The sequence below is a fragment of the Nicotiana sylvestris genome, chromosome 6 (assembly GCF_000393655.2).
Source record: "Nicotiana sylvestris chromosome 6, ASM39365v2, whole genome shotgun sequence".
NCBI classification, from domain to species: Eukaryota; Viridiplantae; Streptophyta; class Magnoliopsida; order Solanales; family Solanaceae; genus Nicotiana; species Nicotiana sylvestris.
Genome location: NC_091062.1, coordinates 172,364,720 through 172,389,424, shown reverse-complemented (window position 1 = coordinate 172,389,424; position 24,705 = coordinate 172,364,720). Strand labels below are relative to the sequence as shown.

General features: G+C 39.5%; 2 protein-coding genes across 14 annotated transcripts; one reads left to right on the top strand and one right to left on the bottom strand.

Moving 5' to 3' along the window:
• Window positions 1–22,258, bottom strand: LOC104239264 (probable protein phosphatase 2C 42). 9 transcript variants are annotated; one of them, XR_011400304.1, is made up of 7 exons: window positions 21,746–22,255; window positions 20,254–20,624; window positions 19,404–19,640; window positions 18,261–18,353; window positions 17,179–17,293; window positions 7,996–8,059; window positions 7,432–7,450 (listed from the first exon to the last, which is right to left on the bottom strand). XR_011400304.1 is itself a non-coding variant. In XM_009793851.2 (5 exons), exons 1-5 carry the CDS (start codon window positions 22,041–22,043, stop codon window positions 17,472–17,474), a joined length of 1,149 nt encoding a protein of 382 aa, XP_009792153.1. In that variant the 5' UTR covers window positions 22,044–22,258. The 9 variants fall into 9 exon arrangements, 5 of the variants coding, with proteins under 5 accessions (XP_009792153.1, XP_009792152.1, XP_070003739.1 ...); XR_011400305.1 differs by lacking the exons at window positions 7,432–7,450; window positions 7,996–8,059 and adding an exon at window positions 1–192; XR_011400306.1 differs by lacking the exon at window positions 7,432–7,450 and having other exon boundaries at window positions 7,847–8,059; window positions 17,179–17,297.
• On the top strand, window positions 12,453–19,454 carry LOC104239266 (protein PHOX1-like). Of its 5 annotated transcripts, XM_009793857.2 has the most exons (4): window positions 12,453–12,663; window positions 12,925–14,938; window positions 15,028–15,256; window positions 16,452–16,832. In XM_009793857.2, the coding sequence occupies exons 2-3, from the start codon at window positions 12,994–12,996 to the stop codon at window positions 15,168–15,170; spliced, it is 2,088 nt and encodes a 695-aa protein (XP_009792159.1). In that variant the 5' UTR covers window positions 12,453–12,663; window positions 12,925–12,993; the 3' UTR covers window positions 15,171–15,256; window positions 16,452–16,832. The 5 variants fall into 5 exon arrangements, with proteins under 5 accessions (XP_009792159.1, XP_070003738.1, XP_009792161.1 ...); XM_070147637.1 differs by lacking the exon at window positions 16,452–16,832 and adding an exon at window positions 19,371–19,454 and having other exon boundaries at window positions 12,453–14,938; XM_009793859.2 differs by lacking the exon at window positions 16,452–16,832 and adding an exon at window positions 17,457–17,546 and having other exon boundaries at window positions 12,453–14,938.
• Window positions 22,259–24,705: the final 2,447 nt, after the last annotated feature.

The following is a 24,705-nucleotide window of genomic DNA, read 5'->3' as shown; positions in this document are numbered from 1 at the left end:
ATGAAACCACAAGCCTTGAAATATCTACCAGTGTGTAACTCCATAATATCTAACCAAGAAAAGAAATATAGAAGGGCTAATACAATAGGGAGAGTAGAAAGGGACTCCTCAGTCTGCGGACGCGGCAGATATACCTCGAAGTCTCTAGAATAGTCGTCTCGCCTCAAGGGTGATAGGACTGGGTCGAAGCACCTGGATCAGCACATGAAAAACATGTGCAGAAAGGGCATGAGTACACCACAGCGGTACTTAGTAAGTGCCAAGCCTAACCTCGATCGGGTAGTGACGAAGAAGGCCAGGGCCCTACTAAGGTTAAATAAAATATAAAGTTCGACAGTATAGGACAGAACAGTATAAATAAGTACAGCAGTAAAAGTAACACAAGATATAAAGGGCAGCAATAACTATTACATAGGCAAGGTAAACACAGAAAGAAATACAGCTCAGCACCAAAAATAACAATCGGGGATCTCCCAGGATACCGTCCTGTAGTCCCAAATATACATATCCAATGGACCTCTCGGGATACCGTCCCGTAGTCCAACACATAGGGCGCGGGGATATACCGGAATTCCATGTTGTAGTCCCAAATATAAATACCCAGTACTGGGGAAATCTACCGGGTGCAGTCCCATAGTTCCATATAACTGTACATGGGGATCTACCGGAATCACACATCCGTAGTCCCAAATATAAACAGACAAGGGAGAGCAACCGGAATCCCACATTCGTAGTCCCAATGTAAATACACAGTAGCAACAGGAAAAATATTCAGAAATGTCAATTTTCATATTAAGGCAAACACGTAATTCTAGCCTAGCATGCTGCACAGAATTCAGGTAAAGCAGTTTGAGCAAATAAGGCAATTAAATCACTTAGATATGCTTTCCTAAGCAAACAACGGGCTTAATAGTGCAAGTAATAAAAACAGGAAAGGAAACATACTAGTAATTACTTAATGAAAATCGGATTTCCAACAATTAGCACAAGTACGCACAAGTCACCTCACGTACATGGCATTTCAATTATCAATAATACCAAATCCTAAGGGGAAGGTCCCCCACTCAAGGTTAGGCAGGCCACTTGCTTCGAACCGGCTCAAAATCAACCCGAGACCACGTTCTTGCCACGAGTACTCGACTCCAAATAACCCAAATCTATTCAATTCAATTGCATAATGTAAATAACACTTCAAGTAACTGATTCTACAAAGAAAGTCTAAGCTAATACGTAAAATTAGGTAAAATAACCAAAACGCCCCTCGGGCCCATGTCTCAGAATCGGGTGAAATTTACATTTCCAGAATCCTCACACTCTCACGAGTTCAGTCATATGAAAAGTACCAAAATTGGACCTCAAATGGTCCCTCAAATCATCACTCAAAGGTCTCTAATTAGTCAAGCCCTATCCCCCAATTTACCATTGATTTTTCCTTAATTTTTCATGCTTAAAATGATAAAAATCATTCCAATAACGAGTTTAGGGACCAAAGACCTTACCCCAATGAACTCCTCTGAAAATCCCTCTTGAAAATGCTCCCCAAAGCTCCTTCCCGTTTGAAAAGAGATGAAAAAATAGCTAAATTTCGCGAAGGCAAGTATTTATATGTTTCTACCCAGCTAATCCGTTTCTATGGCTCTATGCGGTCCTGCTTCTGCGAGGACATCGTTGCAACTGCGACAATTCACTTAAGGCCACATTTCCGCTTCTGCGACCTCGCAGGTGTGGCCTAACTTCCGCATCTGCGGATCCATCCCATCTTCCTCTTGGCCACATCTGTGGCTCCCCTTATCGGTTCTGCGAGCTCGCACCTGCGATCCTCAAGCCGCAGGTGCGGTTATGACAGCAGATTTGAAACTTCAGCTGCAAACTCTCAACTTCAAACTTCCCGTTAACTACCCGAAATCATCCCGAGGCCCCGGAACCTCAACCAAAATCACGAACAAGTCATATACCACAATCCAAACTTATACCAATCCTTAGAAAACCTAAAACAACATCGAAACAACGAATCAACCACGGATTCAAGCCTAAGAACTCTAAAACTCTAAATTTACGCTTTCGATCAAAAAGTCTATCAAACCTCGTCCGAATGACCTGAAATTTTGTACACACGTCACGTTCAACACTACGGAGCTACTCCAACTCCCGGAATTCCATTCCGACCCTCGGATCAAAATCTCACTATCGAACCGGAAACTTCAAAATTCAACTTTCGGCATTTCAAGCATAAATTAGCTACGGACCTCCAAAACACAATCCGAATATGCCCCTAAGCCCAAAATCACCCAACGGAGCTAACCGAACCATTGGAATTCCGTTCCGAGGCCGTCTCTGCTCTATTCCGACTACGGTCAAATTTTCAAAACTTAAGCTCTCATTAAGGTACTAAGTGTCCCAAAACTCTCCGAAACTCAAAACTGAACATCTCGGCAAATCAAAATAGCAGAAATAAATACGGGGAAATCAGTTAATAGGGGATCGGGGCGTAAATTCTTAAGACGACCGGCCGGGTCGTCACATCCTCCTACACTTAAACATTCATTCGTCCTCGAACGTGCATAGAGATATGCCTGAAGTAGTGAAAAGATAAGGGTAATGGCTGCGCATATCCTGCTCGGTCTCCCAGGTCGCCTCATCAACTGGCTGACCCCGCCACTGAGCCTTTACTGATGCATTATTCTTTGACCTCAGCTTTCGAACATGCCTGTCTAATATCGCCACTGGCTCCTCAACATAAGATAGATCATTGTCCAACTGGACTGAACTGAAATCCAACACGTGCGACGGATCACCGTGATACCTCCGGAGCATCGAAACATGAAATACTGAATGAACTCCTACCAAGCAGGGAGGTAAGGCAAGCTCATAAGCAACCTCCCCAACATGCCTCAATATCTCAAAAGGGCCAATAAACCTCGGACTCAACTTCCCCTTCTTCCCAAATCTCATAACACCCTTCATAGGCGAAACCCGAAGCAGAACCCGCTCTCCGACCATATAGGAAACACCACGAACCTTCCAGTCCGCATAACTCTTCTGTCTGGACTAGGTTGTACGGAGTCTATCCTGAATCACCTTAACCTTCTCCAAAGAATCATGAACCAAGTCTGTGCCCAAAAATCTAGCCTTACCCAGCTCAAACCAACCAACCGGGGATCTACACCGCCTACCATGTAAAGCCTCATACGGTGCCATCTGAATGTTGGACTGATAGCTATTGTTGTAAGCAAACTCCGCCAATGGCAAGAACTAATCCCAAGACCCTCTAAACTCAATCACACACGCACGGAGCATATCCTCAAGAATCTGAATAGTGCGCTCGGGCTGTCCATCCTTCTAAAGATGAAATGTTGTACTCAACTCCGCCCGAGTACCCAACTCATGTTGAATGGCCCTCCAGAACCGTGATATGAACTGGGTACCTCTATCTGAAATGATGGAAACAAAAATACCATGCAGACGAACAATCTCCCGGATATAAATCTCCTCTAGACGCTCTAAAGAATAGGTAGTACATACAGGAATGAAGTGCGCGGACTTGGTTAGCCGATCCACAATCACCAAAATAGCATCAAACTTTCTCAAAGTCCGTGGGAGCCAAACTACAAAGTCCATGGTGATCTGCTCCCACTTCCACTCCAGAATCTCTATCTGCTGAAGCAACCCACCCGGTCTCTGGTGCTCATACTTTACCTGCTGACAGTTGAGGCACCGAGCTACAAATCCAACTATATCTTTCTTCATTTGCCTCTATCAGTAGTGTTGTCTCAAATCCTGATACATCTTCGCGGCATCCGAATGAATGGAATACCGCGAGCTATGAGCCTCCTCCAGAATCAACTCTCGAAGTCCATCAATATTGGGTACACAAATCCGACCCTACATCCTCAATACCCCGTCATCACCAATTGTCACATCTCTGGCATCACCATGCTGAACCTTGTCCTTGAGGACAAGCAAATGAGGGTCATCATACTGACGCTCCCTGATACGATCAAATAAGGAAAACCAAGAAACCACGCAAGCTAGAACCCGACTGGGCTCCGAAAGATCCAATCTCACAAACTGGCTGGCTAAGGCCTGAACATCCATCGTCATAGGCCTGTCCAATGCTGGTAAATAAGCCAAACTCCCAAAACTCTCTGCCCGGCGACTCAAGGCATTGGCCACCACATTGGCCTTACCCGGGTGATACAAAATAGTGATATCATAGTCCTTCAACAACTCTAACCATCTCCTCTGGCGCAAATTTAGATCCTTTTGCTTGAACAGGTGCTGCAAACTCCGATTATCAGTATAAATCTCACAAGGAACTCCGTACAAATAATGACACCAGATCGTCAGGGCGTGAACAATGGCAGCTAGCTCAAGATCATGAATAGGGTAGTTCTTCTCATGTACCTTCAACTGTCTGGATGCGTAGGCAATCACCCTACCGTCCTTATCAAAACCGCTCTAAGGCCAATCCTCGAGGCATCACAATAGACAGTGTAAGACCCCAAACATGTAGCAATATCAAAATTGGGATTGTAGACAAAGCTGTCTTGAGCTTCTGAAAGCTCGCCTCACACTCCCCCGTTCACTGGAACAGAGCTCCCTTCTGGGTCAGTCTGGTCATAGGGGCTGCAATCGATGAAAACCCCTCAACAAAATGATGGTAGTAACCCGCCAAGCCAAGTAAACTGCGGATCTCGGTAGCTGAGGATAGATTGTGCCAAATCTGCACGGCCTCTACTTTCTTCGGATCCACCTAAATACCCTCACTCGATACCACGTGGCTTAAGAATGCCACAGAATCCAACCAAAACTTACATTTCGAGAACTTAGCGTATAACTTCTTCTCTCACAGAGTCTGAAGCACGGTCCTCAGGTGCTGCTCATGATCTTCCCAACTCTGGGAATACACCAGAATATCATCAATAAAGACAATGACGAGTGAGTCAAGATACGGCCGGAACACACTGTGCATCAAGTGCATAAAGGTGGCTAGTGCATTGGTCAGCCCAAATAACATAATAAGGAACTCGGAATAACCATACTGAGTCCTGAAAGCAGTCTTCGGGATATCTGGCTCCCGAATCTTCAACTGATGGTAAGCTAAGCGCAAGTCAATCTTAGAAAACACATGTGTGCCCTGAAGCTGGTCAAACACATCATCAATACGAGGAAAAGGATAACGGTTCTTCACTGTAACCTTGTTCAACTGGCGATAATCGATACACATATGCATAAAACCATCTTTTTTCTTCACAAACAAGACAGGAGCACCGCAAGGTGATACACTGGACCGAATAAAACCCTTATCAAACAATTCCTGTAACTGATCCTTCAACTCGGGAGGAGCCATACGATACGAAGGAATAGAAATGGGCTGAGTGCCCGGCAATACATCTATGTCAAAATCAATATCTCTATCAGGCGGCATGCCCGAAAGATCAGCTGGAAACACATTGGGAAAATCCTGTACTACTGGGACTGAATCAACTGAATGGGTATCAATACTGGCATCTCTCACATAAGCTAAATACGCGTCACACCCCTTCTCAACCATACGCTGATCTTTAAGAAAAGAAATAACTCTACTAGGAGTGTGATCTAAAGTACCCCTCCACTCAACACGTAGTACACCTAGCATAGCCAGCGTCATGGTTTTGGCGTGACAATAAAGAATAGCATAGTGGGGCAACAACCAGTCCATGCCCAAGATAATATCAAAATCTACTATGCTGAGCAACAATAAATCGGCTCTGGTCTCAAAACCACTAAGAGCAACCAAACACGACCGATAAATGCGATCCACAACAAGAGAATCTCCCACATGAGTAGAAACATAAATAGGGGAACTCAAAGAATTCCGAGATACACCCAAATATGGAGCAAAATAAGAAGATACATAAGAATAAGTGGAGCCTAGATCGAATAGAACCGATGCATCTCTGTGACAAACCAGTATAATACCTGTGATGACAGAATTGGAGGCAACAGCCTCGGTACGGGCAGGAAGGGCATAGTATCGGGCCTGGCCTCCCCCTCTAGGGCGACCTCTACCTCCCCGACCTCCACCTCTAGTTGGCTGAGCAGGTGGGGTAGCAACTGGAGCTGTAACCATAGCCCGAGAGCTCTGCGAGGCACGCTGTGGCTGAGAAGTCTGCGGAGGTGCACCCCTCCCAAGTCTGGGGCAATCTCTCACCATATGGCGTATGTTACCACACCCAAAACAAGCTCTGGGAAGATGTGGCGGCTGTGACTGGATCGGGCAAGGTCTGCTGGACTGACCTCTAAAATCACCTCATGCAGGAGACGCGCTAGACACCGGAGGTGCATAATAAGGCTCCTGAGGCCTAGGAGGAGCTGGAATACCACTGGCTACTGGAAGAGCTGAACGACCAGGGCGACTCATATAACCCCTACCATGACGACCTGCAGTTGGGGCACGGGCACTAGAATAATGGCCCGACTCTCGAGACCTCTTGGCCTCCCTCTCCTCTCTCTCCCTTGCATGCATACCCTCAATCCTCCTAGCAATGCTCACCACCTACTGATAAAAAATATCCATCTCCAACTCACAAGCCTTGCCAGACCTGATGTTGGGAATAAGGCCCTCAATAAACTGGCGAACCCTCTCGCGAACAGTAGAAACCAAGGCTAGTGCATGTCTAGCCAAACTAGTGTAACAGACAGCATACTCTGAGACAGTCATAGCACCCTGGCGCAAATACTCAAACTCTGCGCGTCATTCGTCTCTGAGGCTCTAAGGAACATACTCTCTCAAGAACAGATCTGAAAACTGAGTCCAAGTCAGTGAAGCAGCCTCATCCGAACTGTCTAACTCATAGGTGCGTCACCACTCATAGGCGGCTCCTCGAAGCTAGAAAGTAGTGAAGGAAACCCTGCTCGACCCTGATATACCCATGGTACGGAGAATGCGGTAACACTCATATAGAAATCCCAGAGCATCATCCGATGCTAAACCACTTAATACAGGAAACTTGTACTTCTTGAACCTTTAAAGCCTCAGCTACTCATCCTCGGAAACCACTGCCCTATCCTCGGGTTGATGTCGGACTGCAGGCTATAAAGGAATAATCTCAGGGACCTGCTCAACATGCACTCGTTGCTCAGTAGTGCGGGTTGCGGGAGTCTGTGCTCCTCCCCCGACCTGAGATGTATCTGCAGCAAGGGGAAGCAACCCTGCCTGAGCCAAAGTGGTGTACATGCTCATGAACTGTGCCAGAGTCTCCTGAAGTGTTGGAGTAGTAGTAGCAGTAAGCGTATCAGGTGCCTGGAATCCGGCTGGAACTGCTGATGGTACCTCGATGGCAGCTCGCATAGGTGTTTTGGCTGCACCACATGCGCGTCCTCGGCCTCTCCCCCGGCCCCGGCCTCTGACGGCTGCAATAGGGGGCGCGGGTGCCTGATCATCTCGGGTAGCACGTGTCCTCACCATCTGTGAGAGAATAGAAGACAGAAGTTTAGAATTGTGACATCAAATCTCGCACGACAAGGAAATCAAATGAAGTGGAATTTTCCTAACAGTTACATAGCCTCTTGCAGATAAGTACAGACGACTCAGTACCGATCCGCGAGACTCTAATAAACCGGCTTGTGATTTAAGACTCTTATGAACCTAGAGCTCTGATACCAACTTGTCACGACCCCGGTTCGCCCTCCGTGAACCATCGTGACAGCACCTAGTCTCTACAACTAGGTAAGCCTAAAATACGAAAGATAAACCAAATTTGCGGAAGATAAACAATTTAAAACAAAAATAGTGTAATAAAACAGTGTTTAAAGTGTCGCTCGACTACATAACATTAACTCTCAAAAACTAATACATTTTTCCAAAACCCAGAATCTCATGAAACCACAAGCCTTAGAATATCTACCAGTGTCTAGCTCCAGAATATCTAACCAAGAAAAGAAATACAGAAGGTCTAATACAATAGGGAGAGTAGAAAGGGACTTATCGATCTGCGGACGCGGCAGATATACCTCAAAGTCTCTGGAACAGTCGCCTAGCCTCAAGGGTGATAGGACTGGGTCGAAGTACCTGGATCTGCACATGAAAAACATGCGCAGAAAGGGCATGAGTACACCACAGCGATACTCAGTAAATGCCAAGCCTAACCTCAGTCGGGTAGTGACGAGGAAGGTCAGGGCCCTACTGAGGTTAAATAAATATAAAGTTCGACAGTGTAGGACAGAACAGTATAAATAAGTATAGTAGTAAAAGTAACACAAGATATAAAGGGCAGCAACAGCTATTACAGAGGCAAGGTAAACACAGAAAGAAATACGGCTCAGCACCAAAAATAACAATCGGGGATCTCCCAGGATACTGTCTCGTAGTCCAACTCATAGTGCGCGGGGATCTACCGGAATCCCGTTCCGTAGTCCCAAATGTAAATACCCAGTACTGGGGGAATCTACCGGGTGCAGTCCCGTAGTTCCATATAACTGTGCAGGGGGATCTACCGGAATCCCACATCCGTAGTCCCAAATATAAATAGAGAAGGGATAGCTACCGGAATCCCACATCCGTAGTCCCAATGTAAATACACAGCAACAACAGGAAAAATATTCAGAAATGTCAATTTTCATATTAAGGTAAACACGTAATTCTAGCCTAGCATGCTGCACAAAATTCTGGTAAAGCAGTTTGAGCAAATAAGGCAATTAAATCACTTAGACATGCTTTCCTAAGCTAACAACAGGCTTAATAGTACAAGTAATAAAAACATGAAGGGAAACATACTAGTAATTACTTAATGAAAATTGGATTTTCAACCATTAGCACAAGTACGCACTCGTCACCTCACGTACAAGGCATTTCAATTATCAATAATACCAAATCCTATGGGGAAGGTCCCCCACTCAAGGTTAGGCAAGCCACTTACCTCGAACCGACTCAAAATCAACCCGAGACCATGTTCTTGCCATGAGTACTCGACTCCAAATGGCCCAAATCTATTCAATTCAATTGCATAATGTAAATAACACTTCAAGTAACTGATTCTACAAACCAACTCTAAGTTAATACGTGAAATTAGGTAAAATAACCAAAACTCCCCTCGAGCCCATGTCTCGGAATCGGGTAAAATTTACATTTCCAGAATCCTCACACTCTCACGAGTTCAGTCATACCAAAAGTACCAAAATCGAAACTCAAATGGTCCATCAAATCATCACTCAAAGGTCTCTAATTAGTCAAGCCCTAACCCTCAATTTACCACTGATTTTTCCTTAATTTTTCATGCTTAAAATGATAAAAATCATTCCAATAACGAGTTTAGGGACCAAAGACCTTACCCCAATGAACTCCTCTGAAAATCCCTCTTGAAAATGCTCTCCAAAGCTCCTTCCCCGTTTGAAAAGAGGTGAAAAATAGCTAAATTTCGCGAAGGCAAGTATTTATATGTTTCTGCCCAGCTAATCCGCTTGTGCAGCTCTGGGACCGCATCTACGGTCCCGCTTTTGCGAGGACATGGTCACATCTGTGACAATTCACTTAAGGCCACATTTCCGCTGCGACATGCATCCCGCTTCTACGACCTCGCAGGTGCGGCCTAACTCCCGCATCTGCGGATCCAGCCCATCTTCCTCTTGGCCGCATCTGCGGCTCCCCTTATCGCTTCTGCGGGCTCGCACCTACGGTCCCCAAGCCGCAGGTGCGGTTATGACAGCAGATTTGAAACTTTAGCTGCAAACTCTCAACTCCAAACTTCCCATTAACCACCCGAAATCATCCCGAGGCCCCCGACAATTCAACCAAAAGCACGAACAAGTCATATACCACTATCCAAACTTATACCAATCCTTAGAACACCTAAAACAACATCGAAACGATGAATCAACCACGGATTCAAGCCTAAGAACTCCAAAACTCTAAATTTACGCTTTCTATCAAAATCTATCAAACCTCGTCCAAATGACCTGAAATTTTGCACTCACGTCACGTTCAACACTACGGAGCTACTCCAACTTCCGGAATTCTATTCCGACTCTCGGATCAAAATCTCACTATCGAACCGGAAACTTCAAAATTCGACTTTCGGCATTTCAAGCCTAAATTAGCTATGAACCTCCAAAACACAATCCAAACACGCCCCTAAGCCCAAAATCACCAAACGGAGCTAACGGAACCATCAGAATTCCGTTCCGAGGCCGTCTTCACTCTGTTCCGACTATGGTCAAATTTCCAAAACTTAAGCTCTCATTAAGGGACTAAGTGTCCCAAAACTCTCCGAAACTCAAATCGAACATCCCGGTAAATCAAAATAGCAGAAATAAATACGGGGAAAGCAGTTAATAGGGGATCGGAGCGTAAATTCTTAAGACGACTGGCCAGGTCGTCACAAGTTCTTTTCCTATTTATCCATTGGTATAATGCTCCTGGTCCTCTTGCAGTTGGAAACTACGATTCAACACTAAGTTTCACTTACCATATCCGTAAAAACCTTTATTAGTTGTTAGCTTTTGGAAAGAAATGGTGCCAAAAACAAATACATATCTCTTTCCTTGAGGCGAAGTAACTATCACCTTAGAGGACATGATGATTTTGGGAGGTAATTTTCTCTGCCAGGGGAATATGTATTAACTTTCTTAATTCAGAAGATCAAATAAGAATAAATAATTAATTATTGGAGGCTTGAAGTAAATGAATGAAAACTCCATCTCATATGTTCACTGATGGTTGGTAGTTAGATGAATGTATGAGGAAGGTAGTGAAATAGAACATGATGCCTTTCTTTCCGTAAAAATAGCACAGTATAGCCAGTTTTCGGATTGGTCATTCAAAAATAGCCAACGTTTACGAAATCAATGAAAAATAGCCACTATTTTGCTGCAACAAAGACCGGTCCAGCATAATATACTGGAGTTCGGTGCACCTGTGTATAACTCCAGCATATTATGCTGGACCAGTATACTTTGTTGACTCCAGTATAATATACTGGAGACTGGAGCACCAGTGCTCCAAACTCCAGTATATTATACTGGACAATTATACTTGCTGGAACTCCAGTATATTATGCTGGAGTTCTAGTGTACTTATGCTGGAACTCCATCATATTATGCTAGAGTTCCAGCATACTTATCCGGGAACTCCAGTATAATATGCTGGAGTTCAAGCATACTTATGCTGGAACTCCAGTATAATATACTGGCATATTTTCCAGGTTTTGAACTGTGTTTTCGCTGAGATTTATCTTTACATGAAAAGTGACTAAATTTCGATTACTTTTGAACTGGGCTATTTTTGAACGACCAGTTGTAAATCTGGCTATTTTTAAATTTCTCCCATTGTTAAATGTAATACACCAAGTAAATTCATATAAAAGTTAAAACGTACTTAGTTTTTCTTACGTTCTTTTTTCTATAAATACAATCTGCCTAAGTTACATAAATTGTAAAGAAGTTTCCCCATTGCAATTTGTCTTGCTAAGGTAACAACATTTCGCTTGCTCTTGCTTTTCTTGAAAGCATCTATTGAGATCTATATTTACCAGAGAATGTTATACTCCTATAAATAGTAGGTGCGAGATTTTGTCGCCTCTAGCAAGATAAATTGCTAAGGGAAAAACTTCTTTTACAATGCTACTGTAGGTGGATCTTAGGAATACAAATAGCGAAAACCATATAGCAAGAAAGGCTTCACGTTCAATGTCACTGTCCTTCCCCATAAATTCGTCTAACCACCAACCATAAGTGGCTTTATGAGATGGAATTTTCACACATTTACCTCGAATCTCCAATAATTGATTATTTATTCTTATATTATTTTCTGAGTCAATTGAAATTAATACATATTCTTTAGTAAAGAGAAAGACCTCCCAAAACTAACATATCCTCGAGGAAAGACAAAATGTATTAGTTTTCGGGCACCATTTCTCCTCAAAACAAAACAATTGATCTAGGTTTTTATCGAATATGGTAAGTGAAATTTAGTACAAAATCATAGATGCTTTTTTATTAGGTTTGACAGGATAAGTTTCGCTGATCGGAAAAGACCACGCTACCCATTAACAAGACTTAGTAAGCGTTTGGACATAAAAATTGTAATCTTTAAAAAATAGTTTGAAAATCAATTTTGATTTCAGATTAACAAATTTTATCTCGGTCCCTTTTTTTTATTTTTTTATTTAGGTCTCTATAATTCTTTTTTATCTGAATTTACTACTATTATTTTTAACTGTTTGTACCTTATGACTGGATAACCCCTCTACCTTCGCCCTACTGTCGCATCTATCGTTTCGTCTGATTATATAGTAAATCAATTGGCTTTCTGGTAATTCTAGAATATAGTAACATAAATATACGTTTAATAAATTTTTGTTTATTATTTTTCCATGTACAAGCATACACAATAATTTCTAAAATCAATTTCTTCTAAAATAAAATCGAAAAAGGCGATTACTTTTGTAAATTGGTTTAATTTAAAACCAAATATAAAATCAAATTCAGAGGGTCCACAGCCTTTGTTCAAAATCATGCAGGCACGTCTTGTTAAAAGCGAATATGACGTGAACGCAAAAAGGCAGCAAATATGGAAGGGAAAAGAAAAGAAATCCTTCATTTTCTATCAACATTTCCCTTTCTCTTCTATAGATGCCACCTTTTGTGTTAGAATCAGACAAGGAACAGGCCACAGACAACTAAAAAGTGAAGTATTTTTTCTTCTGAATGTTTTTAAGGATTCTGTTTAGTGTTTAGGACTTTCTTCTCATTGTTCCAAACATCATATATATTCTCATCCCTTCTCTCCCTTTTTTGGGTCTATCAATCAATTTAATTACATTTTTAATCTTGTATCGATTGTAGATCAATTATATGAATTTTCTATATAATTGCTTTAATTTTCTTATTTATTCATTTTCTCTGGTTGAATAATTAGCATTTTCCACCTTTCTATCTGGTTTTTAGGACTAAATCAAAGTTGTGAAGCATTGATTTTAGGCTGCTGTATAGATTAGCTTATAGGGGTACACAACCATGGGAAAGCCCTCAGGGAAAAAGAAAAGTCATGTAAAATCAAAATCAAATGCTGGAAATGTGAAACATAGTAAAGCTGCTTCAGAGCATAAATCCAAAGCATTTGATGAGGACACAGCTGTGTTTATCAAGATGTCTCAAGAACTGAAGGAAGAAGGAAACAAGCTCTTTCAGAAACGCGATCACGAGGGCGCTATGTTGAAGTATGAAAAAGCCATCAAATTACTTCCTAGGAATCATATTGATGTTGCCTATTTGCATAGCAACATGGCTACTTGCTACATGCAAATGGGTATTAGGGAACTACCAAAAGCTATAAATGAATGTAACTTGGCACTTGAAGTTGCTCCAAAATATAGTAAAGCTTTGTTGAAGAGAGCAAAGTGTTATGAATCATTGAATAGGCTTGACTTAGCTTTAAGGGATGTGAACCATGTTTTGAGTATTGAACCTAATAATTTGACTGCATTGGAGATTGCAGATAAGGTTAAAAGGGGAATAGAAGAAAAGTTTCTTAATGTTGAATATAAAAAATTAGTATTGCCACCTCCACTATCTACCGATGTTGTGAAGGATAACATGAAAAAGAAAAAGAACAATAAATTTGATAGAAAGAAAGCTGTTGAGATTAAGGAAGCTAAGGTTGATGGGGTCGAAGAAGAGAAGACAGAGGACAAGGTGGTTGTGGAGGAGAAGAGAAGCGTTGAGGAAGAAAAACCAGCGACAAGAACAGTGAAGTTGGTTCTCGGGGAGGATATAAGATGTGCACAGTTACCAGTTAGTTGCAGTTTTCAACTTGTGAGAGACGTAGTTCAAGATCGATTTCCAAACTTGAAGGGTGCACTTATCAAGTATAGGGATCAAGAAGGTGACTTGGTTACTATCACAACTACTGATGAGCTCAGGTTGGCTGAATCATCCGTTGATACTCGGGGTTCTTTAAGACTCTACATTACAGAAGTTAGTCCTGATGAAGAACCTATGTATGAGGCAATGAGGGTTGAAAAAGATGTGAATCTCAGTATTTGCACATCAACTATAGTCACGAAGGAAAAGAGGAAACTGGATAAAGGGCCAACATGCCCCGGGAACTGGATTGTCCAATTTGCTACGCTATTCAAGAATCATGTTGGAGTGGATTGTGACTCATATCTGGATCTTCACGATACAGGAATGAAGTTATATTCAGAAGCTATGGAGGACACTGTTACAAATGCAGAAGCAGAAGAGCTTTTTGAAATTGCTTCAGCTCAGTTCCAAGAGATGGCAGCTTTGTCTTTGTTTAATTGGGGAAATGTGCATATGTCTAGAGCAAGAAAAGAAGTGTTTTTCACAGAAGAAGGTTCTGGGGAGTCGGTATCTGAACAGGTTAAATCTGCATATGAATGGGCAGAAAAAGAATATGAAATGGCAGAAATGAGATATGAAGAAGCTCTTAGAGTCAAGCCAGATTTCTACGAAAGCCTTCTTTCACTCGGTCAGCAGCAGTTTGAACAAGCAAAACTCTCTTGGTACTATTTGATTGGTAGTAAAGTAGAGTTAGAGACAGGGACATGTGCAGAGATCTTGGAGCTCTATAACAAGGCTGAGGATAGTATAGAAAGAGGGATCGAAATGTGGGAAGAGATGGAAGAACAGTGTCTAAATGGACTCTCGAAACACGATGAATATAAAGCTCAGTTGCAGAAAAGGGGTTTGGAAGGTATACTTAAAGATAAACCAGCTGGAGAAGCTAAAGAGCAAGCTGAAAACATGAGGTCTCAGATTTACCTGTTATGGGGAACCATTCTCTATGAACGTTCTGTCGTGGAATTTAAGATAGGATTACCAACCTGGGAAGAATGTCTAGAGGTTGCAGTTGAAAAGTTTGAACTAGCTGGAGCATCTCAAACTGATATTGCAGTCATGATAAAGAACCACTGTTCCAATGAAACTGCTATGGAAGGTAAAATATGAATAAGATTTTTGTTAATTGGTTCTTTTATGTTTTCCTTGTGTAATTTTCTTTAAAATCTTGCACCTTTTCTATTCCAGGGTTCAAGGTTGATGAGATTGTACAGGCATGGAGTGAAATATATGATACAAACAGGTGGCAAACTGGGGTGCCAGCTTTCAGGCTAGAACCGCTGTTCCGTCGTCGGGTTTCAAGTCTTCATTCTATACTGGAAAATCTTTGAATTGCAAAGCTTATGATACATTAAAGCAGAGACTATTGGTATTGCCTCTACAAGTTTATGTGGTGATAAACTTCCCAAGTCAATATGTAAGTAACTGCTTCCAAGAGTAGTGTGTTATTACAACTTTTTCATCACTTACATGCTATTTTGACTTAATGGTAGTGAGAATAACTCAGAGAACGTTAGCCTTGAGGTTTCTGATGATGATTTTACTGTCTGTTCTTTCCACTCTTAAACAATGACAAGAAAAAAAACACAAGAAAGTAACTCAAACAGTAGAAAAGGAAAAGGAAGAACATAATATTCGGAGATGCATGTTACTCTGGGTAAAATTGAATTTTCTTGATTAACGATGTTATCATCTTAAAACAGGGAGATTTTATATACGTCCATTGTGTTTGTTGTGGTCTGTCTTGGGCATTTACCATATGGTCATTTCAGTTATAACTTACAAGTCACAATGTCATGTTAGCTTTTGTCATAACAGGACAGGAAAAAAAGCTCAACTGGAAAGTTATTGGTATTTCTTATAGAAGAAGCAGAAGCTCAATAGGACTAAATTTGAAGATTAGAGCCCTCAAGAGAAGAAAACCAGACAGTGACAAAGCTCCTTAAGAAAATGCTGCTTAACATTAACTAAGATACTCAGTTAGAACTTAGAAGATATTGAATTGATCAACTGCAGCATTACCGAACCAAGAATGTTCAGTTATAGGCTTATAGCTAACATGAGAGGTTCCTTTTATTGTCAGTAACAAATACCCTTGAGGAAAGGGCCTTTTCCTTTTACCAACATCTTCACAAGAACCCATTTTTGTTTAGAATCCTGGCTCATTGAAATTACATCATTGTTATTGTTATGTTAGTTCCCCATCTTTACAACATAACCTGTGAATCTACCAAGCAATTGGATGTAACTTTGCATTACATTCCATATTGCATGGTAATAAAATTCTTCTTCAGATTGTTAGGCTTGGTAAATTAACCTCTTGAAAGTTTTTGTCTAGTGAGATCCAAACTTAAGTTGTTAAAACTAAGTCTTACATAGCCTGTTAGTTTTGGCTGATGAAGATGTCAGAAGTTCAGAAATGTCCTGCGCTCATAATTTTTTTAATTGCAGCTGCATAAGTAGCTGCCTCTATCGCTTTTGTTTTATTGGAAGAGAGATCATATGTATTCGCTTTCAATAATAACTTATCATAGACATATTAGATTACCTACTGTTGGCTAATTGTAGAAGATGGATCTCCTTCACTGAGCAAAGAATTCATGTTCTTGCAGATCCTTTTTTGTGAAACTACTGTCTTCATGATCTGTTTTTTTACTTTTGGAGCAAGTAGCTGTTACATCACCGAGTTTTGGCTTTGAAGAGATTGTTTTGTTCTAGGATGTCAAGGTTGCTGTATCATCATTGGCTTTTACGGTTTTGGTTAATCTTGGTTAGAGGACCCATGCAAAGTATCTCTTAGTGATTTGCATTATTTGCATTCAATTTTTCACACAGCTAGTAAAGTAAAGCACTGGATTAGTAAGTCTGTTGCACATAGAAAATAGCATATTCAGTTTTCATCTTCACTCAATCCCACAGATTTTGTATAATGTATTTGTTAGAAATTGTCCTTTTTCAAATCATATTCTAGTGCGTCTCTGTTGAAGATTCCATTGTTTCTTTTTTACTTTCTTTTTCCCCTTCCTTTCGAAATGCTCGGCTATAGGTAGCCAAGAGAACTTTATGCCATTGTTTTCAATACTTACCGTTGTTATTGTTAGCCATCCACATTGGAAAAGGGAAAAAAAAGGAAAATTAAGAGAACAATAAAGACTGCATGCGGAAAAGCAAGGATGTATGCCAACAGGGCGAATATATTATATATGTAGTGGATTTGGATTGCTTTTGGCTCCAACCTTATATGTGTGTGTGTGTGTGTGTGTGTGTGTGTGTGTGAGAGAGAGAGAGAGAGAGAGAGAATCCATTAGATTTGGTATATATTAAGAGAATTCAACTTACTGTTTCAAGAGCGATGCTCCTCAAGCTAGTAAGAACTCCAGATCCAGGGACTCTTTAACTCCTAGATCCGCCCCTACTTGTCAATCTCCAGATTGTGCTTTCGGCAGGAAACCACCTAGCTAAACAAATGGAAAGTAAGAAATATGGCTGTACACAAAATTAGATGAGGCTGTTCACTATAATAAGATACTGGAGCTAGAAGCAACAAAAGAGGAGCACACATAGTCAAAGACGACTTTGTTGTTTTTTCATTCTTTTTGCCTTCTTTTTTTTTTTAGGAAGGCTGATGAAGCTCAAAATGAATTGAATAAAAATGTGATATTCAATATCAATCTGCAGCTCGGCTTGCAAGATGGGAAAGCGACCCCAATATTTCTCCAAGTTCTTGGAACCAAGGCACCATATTCCTTGTGTTCTGTGAAGAATATGATTCCTGCAATAAAGAACTACACACACAAAATCTAAGAGGAGATAATACTGAGGTAAAAGTCTAGCAGATTATTCGACTGGTCAAATAAATGTTCTCTTCAAAGGGAAATAAGCTGTTTTTCTTCTTGTAATCAGGGGACCAGCCAATTAAATAATAAGAACACAGCAAAATCGTCTTTCGAGTACAAAAGTGCCATTATTCTCTTGTGGCGAACTTTTTCTTGCAACGATGTTACAAAAAAATTAACAAAAAACTTCAGAATACAGAAGCAAAAACTGGTATACAAAATAAATTAATAATGAAAGAAGGCTATTACATAGAGGTTGACTGCATCCAAAACTTTTAAATTAGCATTATTCTTGAACTCCATCTACACAAGGTTTGAGCAATTCAAATTATAAGCCTTTTCAAAGGAAAAAAGCACTCCTATACACCATAGTTGCTTCACTGATGCTAGCTGCTCCTGAAGCCGCATGTCAAGGAAAATTTTGGTGTTGTGCAAGAACCTCAAAAAATTTGATTCCTTCAACAATCAGTGTTCTAGTGCACTACGTATAGAAAGTGGAGGATCTTGCACAACGCCTCTATATATGAGGTCATAGTTTAAGAATAAAATAATGACAGTTATATCGTCATGAAAATGACGCCGGACCTTTTTGCCGATGTTTCGAAGATCCGAATATCGCATCTCTCTCTTTTTGGCAGCTTCATGGAGAGCAGCTTTAACAAGCCTCTTTGCACTTCCCTGTATTTGCAAGAAAATCATGAGCATGAAACAGTGAAAAGATGTGTTTTTCATATTCAAGAATGCATACCAGAATATGTCAATAGGGCCAAGGAGTTTAAACTATCTCTTTGGAAGAGTCAAAATGTGCAATATGTGTCTACACACACACAGAGGGAAATCTCGAGCCATAAGACTTACAGAACTTTAAATCCATTAAGAAGCAGAAAACCTCGCCTAATACAGAAGAATAATAAAAAAATCTAATTACATAAAAATAAAGTGAACCGTAAAAGAGAAAAAGGATAAGACTTCTGTCATTTGGTATGGCAGAGAAAGATGATACGAATACAACTTAACTGAGTTTACAGGATTACTCAGAAATTACTTAGCAACTCAATGGAGCTTCAACTATGTTCTCGAAGCTTGAGTAGCTTCATTGCTGGTGTGCTCCCAAGATCAAAGTTATATTTGATTATCATCCAAATGGTATAATGCTCTTCTAAAATATGCATGATATCTTGATACACTTCTGTTACTTTTTCTTTCACCATATGGATAAAATACACCCAGCAGATGCATATCAATCTAGATTTGGAAGGTCTGGGCATTTCATTTAACAAAGATCACGAAGAGGCATTGTCCATACTTACAAGAATTGAAAGAGATCAAAAGGAGAATAGAACTCGGAAGGGGAACAAGACTGTATCTCTCACCCTCTGAATATAAAGGAAAGAATCTTTTGTGTTAAAGAGATAGACTTTTCAAAAAATTATGACAGGAGAAATAAGGAAAATATTCAGGGTAGAAATAATGGAAAGAGATTAGGCAAGTCATCTACAAGTTGCTGAAATTCTAATTGGAAATGCCAGAGGGCTTGACAACCTAGAAGACGAGTAACGCCTGAAGATATAATTTTTGAATTATCAAAAAAGAAAAAACCAATTATGTATATCATCAAATGTAAACATGTATTTGAAGTCATAGCCTGCCCATGAGAGAAGTGTATTAAACCTAAAATGTGAACTCAATATGCAGGAAAGGTGTGATATTATGGTGCATAGAACTTACTTTACGAGGATGACTCTGAACAATTTGAACGGCCTTCTCATTGCTCAAGTGCTCCCATAGACCATCAGAAGCAAATATGAGGAAGGAGTCATTTGGGTGTATAGGATGTGTTAAAATTGATGGAGTAGCCAACAGGACAGGCATGTTAATGGGTTCAGAAACTCTGAATTTTCCGTTTATTGGTTCCCTGCAATACTTGGTGTGTTTAAGGTAAACATCACCAATGGATCTTGACACCTGCAGTCAGTTAAGGAGACCGATTTTGACGTAAGTTACAAGAATGACTTCTAGTATCCATGAAAAGCAATAATTGTAGAAGAACTTCAACTTGAAAGCATGACATGCAGGTACAAACAGACCAACCATAGACTAATAATGTTCTCAGCTAACAAAAACCTCTTTATCCTATTGATGAAAATATAAAATCCATGAAACAGTAGATATTTTGAGAGGCATATCAATTTTTCTATAAAGTATGAAGTCATATTGAAAGTTAAAATTTACTTTTCTACACAAAATTCCGATTACTTTAGTTCATTATTACACCATATGGGCATCCGTAGTATGGTAGTTCTCCAGCAAAAAGTTGAGGTAAGCTCAATTTAAATTTATATACTGTAAGTGGCCATAGGCCCTAGCAAATAACATCATTCTTACCAAAGTCTTTTGTTTCAGATATAACTTGGGGGAAACTCTGCCGTATGAAAATAACTAAAGCTGCAGATACACGTCAAAGTTTCTATGCATATCCTATGCACGGACCAAATATAGGAATATGGGGGGTACGGGGAGAACTTGGAAGGTTTTTTTCATAATTTTATAAAAGAGCTCTTCTTATAGTTGATTTTACCTGAATTATTCCTTTTACCCTCCAAACGCCATGTCTAAGAACAACGATTTGTGGATCATTTGGATGCAAGTCTTTTAGCTCCCACCTAATAGACTCAATGTTGGCATTATGCTCCGTTGAGAGCTGTATAGCAGCAATTTCCCCAGTGTTTCCAACCTTCTTTCCAAGGACTACACGAGAGTCACCAAGATTTGCTACAAAAAGTGTCTGCTGATATATAGCTCCAACCAGGCAGCATGACCCCACTGTCGCCATCTGTGGTCGAGAATTCCAATTTTCTGAAACAAGAGAAGTAAACCCTCTCTCTGTCTCAAGAAAAGCCCTTTGAATTGTCTCCGCTGTTACAACACCATTTCCTTCAGCTGATGCTGCTGCGTTAAGACTAAAATCCATGAAACCAACATAGAGCTTTCTTTTTCTAAAGGCCAAATCTAAAATATTTAGGACAAAGGGACAGACTGATTTTACAAAAACAATAGCAGCATCCACGGGCACTTGAGCCCTCTGGTTTTTGGGGATTGGGGAGTTAGAGATGTTAATGGAGCCGAACAGCCAAATGAAGGGTAAGGACCACCCTTCTCCAATATTTCACAGGATCACATCAGCAAAGTAGATGGAAGGAATTTCTTTTTTCTGCCTCTGAACTGTGAGTATTTGAATTTCATCCATGAGTACTCTTCATTTGTGAAATATATTGGGCATTTGTTTGAGTTAAATGTTTACATAGTTACATTTCCTACCAGTAGAGAAATACGCACACTTTAAAAGAGTAATGTCTTAACGACAAATGAAAACCAACGACAGAAGTAACACTGCTTCAATCCCAAACTAGACTACATCAGCAAAAGATGTACTACCTAAAGACAGAATTTCTGTAATGAGGATTCTCAAGAGTGATTTTTTTCAATTGTACAATGGTACTGCTAGCAGAAATTACAAGATTCGGTGATGCAGCTTATCTAGTAGTAGAATGAAATGGACCTAAATAAAGAGGAATAATACAAAAATATCATATAACCAAGGGGTGCCTTTCCTTTTGTCCCATAGGTTCACTTAAAGGTCAGTGGTTCGAGCAAAGAAGCAAGGAGGCCATTCTCACTAAAGCTCAGGCATTTACTTTTCTAGTTAGAGACCGACACTTGAGCTAACGCAGAATCCACTCAAAGGATTCCCTCCAGCCCTGTAACCTCAACTAATTAGACTTATAAGGCCTAGCCTTTCCTCATTCTTGAAGCAACATTTCTTAATAACCCGATGCACAAAGCATCCCGCATTCATGCAGGGTCCAGGGAAGGGCCGCACCCACGGGATGAATATAGACAGCCTACCCTAATGCAAGCATTCTTGAACCAAATTCTCTGCCTTAATTGACCTTCCCTACTTCAATCGACCTAATCAACTACTAGAAAATTTAACATTTTTAAATAGTAATAAAACAGACAAAAATTGGCAAAACACACATTAAGAAAAGAAAAACAAAGAGAAGATGAACCTTGGAAATGTTGAAATAAATGATCACAAACGTAACGAGCAGTGTCAGGGCCGCCATGACCATCATAGACTCCAACAAAGGTTCCAAAAGGACCTGACTCTATCTGACTTTGATCCTCTAAAACCTGATTGGCTTGCACAATTGCCATTGAGAATTCCCCACTTCCGTACTTTCCAATATCATGAAACCACAACAACCCATCTTTCCCAAATCCACCATTGGTATTGGAACTTGAACTTTCGCCTCCCCTACTTTCACTTGTTTCACTGTAACTCCAGCATCTTGGTAGGAAATTCATCAAGTTAAAGGTTCATTGAGCTCAACCCCAACTCAAGAAAACTTCCAATTAGTTAAAGATTACAGCCTCAATTATATTTTCTTGAAACAATACTGTTTTTTTTCCTTGGGGGGTTAAAGGACAGTTGGATATATATATATATATAGATTGGGGGGCAGAGGGAGGTGGGGGTGTTGGTTGGAGGAGGAACAAGAAATAGAATGTGTTCATTCTTGTTTTGTCGGCTTACGTAGAATTCATTGCTATAAAATCTACTACTACGCTCTGCGTGCGTCTATACATGTAAAAGCAACCTACATATACATATACTATACTAATACGGTATATATGGAGGTTAAGAAAGATAGAGAGCCTTTTAAAATTTATAATCTAAAACAAACTATAATAAATATTTATGTGATTGTATATTATTTATTAAGGTTAAAATATACTCTTCCAGTTTATGTGAACCTATTTTCTTTTTGGTTCGTTCAAAAAAGAATGAACCTTTTCTAAATTTGGTAACAATTTAGCTTAAAGTTACAACTTTACCCTTAATGAGAAGCTTTTATAACCACACAAATACTCTGGGCTCCATTTGGACTTGTTTAGGACCACAAATTCCAAAAGTCTTCATTTTTTACTTAAACTTCGTGCCCAGTCAAACAGGTTCACATAAATTGGAACGGAGGGAGTAAAGATTAAATTATTTTTAATATAAAAATCTACCATTTTATTTTGGAACAGACTAAAAATAAAAGTATATCACATGAATTAAGATAGAGGGAGTAGTATATTTTGGAAATAAAAATCTCTAGTTTAAAATTAAGTATAATTGAAGTAAAATAAGATTTCCTTTCTACTTTTAGAAACACATGCTCGATATATTTGGCTTCAATAGAGAAGGAATGGTCATTTTATATTCAACGTTGAATGTTCACATCTTCACTTTCAGAGTATTTCTTCTAACTTGAATTATGGGAACCAAGTTTGTCACTTTGCTGGATTAAATAGAAGAAGAAAAAAAGATTTGTAGAGAGGCTAGGTTTACTTTCATTTGTAAAGGGGGAGATTATAATTTGCAAGGATTTTTTAAAAAGGGACAGAATTTAAATGATGGCATAAAAAAAAAGAGACGTACCATGGAAATTTGCCCGAATTAATTGGATTAATTATCTGATAAATTTGGATATATAGAAAGATTATACACGAAAAATAAAGGATATTAGGATATTGGGAGTGACAACTTATTTTAAAAAATGTTCATTGATGCTTGCAAACATGTATGTTTGGTTCATTTAACAAAACAAAACATTTACCAAGAAAAAAGAAAATTGGAGATGTTATTAAATGAAAGCAACCATTGTATAACTTAAAATAATACAACCATCCAAAAACAAAATTGTTTTTCTAAAGATTGTTTCAAAAATCATGTACTTAAGAATTTTTTTCTAGACCACCAATTCTGGTTGACGTTGAGTCAGCATTCTCTTTGTCTCAATATTTTTAAATAAATAAAATAAAGAATGAAATAGTCAAATATTCTGTACGGATTATATATAAGATCATTCTACGATTATGTTAATTCTATGTTCCCATAAATGTGTGGACAATAAATTGCGTCGAAAAAATAAAATCAACATCGAAAAATATTGCAACAATTGTAGTATTTTATTTCAAATATTTGAGCGTTACAATCTCTATGAATCCTCTGATTCTTCTTTTCAATAGTAAATAAATTCAAGGTCCTTTGAGCTTGATCTTGAATCTATATTTGTTGTCACGGATGATGATCTTGAATTCAACTAGCACGAACTTTGATTTGAACTCGTACTCCTTGAACCTTGATTTGTTCTTCGTTCTTGAGCTTGAACTTGATTTGTTCTTCGTTCTTGAGCTTGAACTTGAACTTGATTGCTTGAAGTTTGAAACTTGTGGAGGAATTTGCAGCGTTTGATCCACGAGCTCTTTCTTGCGTCTTGTTATAACTTCTGGTGTCTTTTCTGGATTATGAAGACCCTTATTTATAGTTGTGGAAGGGAGGTGTTATGGTAAGAACAAACTCTTTCCGACCAATCAAATTGAAGTGTGACATGGCTGCATTTGATTGGCCAGAACATGTCACTTGCACACGTGGCGTGGTTTCATTGGCCTTTTAGTTTGACTTGGCATGCCTTGTCATTTTGACATAAGGCATGATCCTATTGGCTTTTTAGTTTGACTTGTCGTGCCACATCATTTCACATGTGGCACCAAACTGTGCCTCCAGGAAGATGACATCTTGGGCCTAAAGAAATGGGCTCATCATTTGTAGCCCAATTAAATGGGCTAGCCCAATGAATTTGGACCTATTTATTTAATCTATATATGTTGAATTATGTAATTAATATAATTATATTAGCCCAATAGATTTGTTTGAAGTTTGAACTAATATATCTTGAATTTAAAATATAGTCCGAATTATTTTACGTATTTAATTTTAACAAAATTTATATGCCTACAAAAGGTTTTGTATAGTACGAAATAACAAAAAACTTATTTTTTTTTAAAGAAAAAAAAACAAAAGATCATAGGAATCATCTATTCCACATCGTTCCTTTTTAAAAAAAAATTATATCTTGAATTTAAAATATAGTCCGAATTATTTTACGGATTTAATTTCAATAAAATTTATATGTGTACA

Excerpts from the sequence above, each read along its gene's own strand:
- LOC104239266 (XM_070147637.1), top strand. The coding sequence starts at position 12,994 with ATGGGAAAGCCCTCAGGGAAAAAGAAAAGTCATGTAAAATCAAAATCA. Across the intron at positions 14,939-15,027 it reads CAATGAAACTGCTATGGAAG|GGTTCAAGGTTGATGAGATT; the intron begins GTAAAATATGAA and ends TTTCTATTCCAG.
- LOC104239264 (XM_009793850.2), bottom strand. The coding sequence starts at position 22,043 with ATGAATTTCCTACCAAGATGCTGGAGTTACAGTGAAACAAGTGAAAGT. Across the intron at positions 19,641-20,253 it reads GGGTAAAAGGAATAATTCAG|GTGTCAAGATCCATTGGTGA; the intron begins GTAAAATCAACT and ends AACTGACTGCAG. Across the intron at positions 18,354-19,403 it reads TTCAGAGTCATCCTCGTAAA|GGAAGTGCAAAGAGGCTTGT; the intron begins GTAAGTTCTATG and ends TTGCAAATACAG.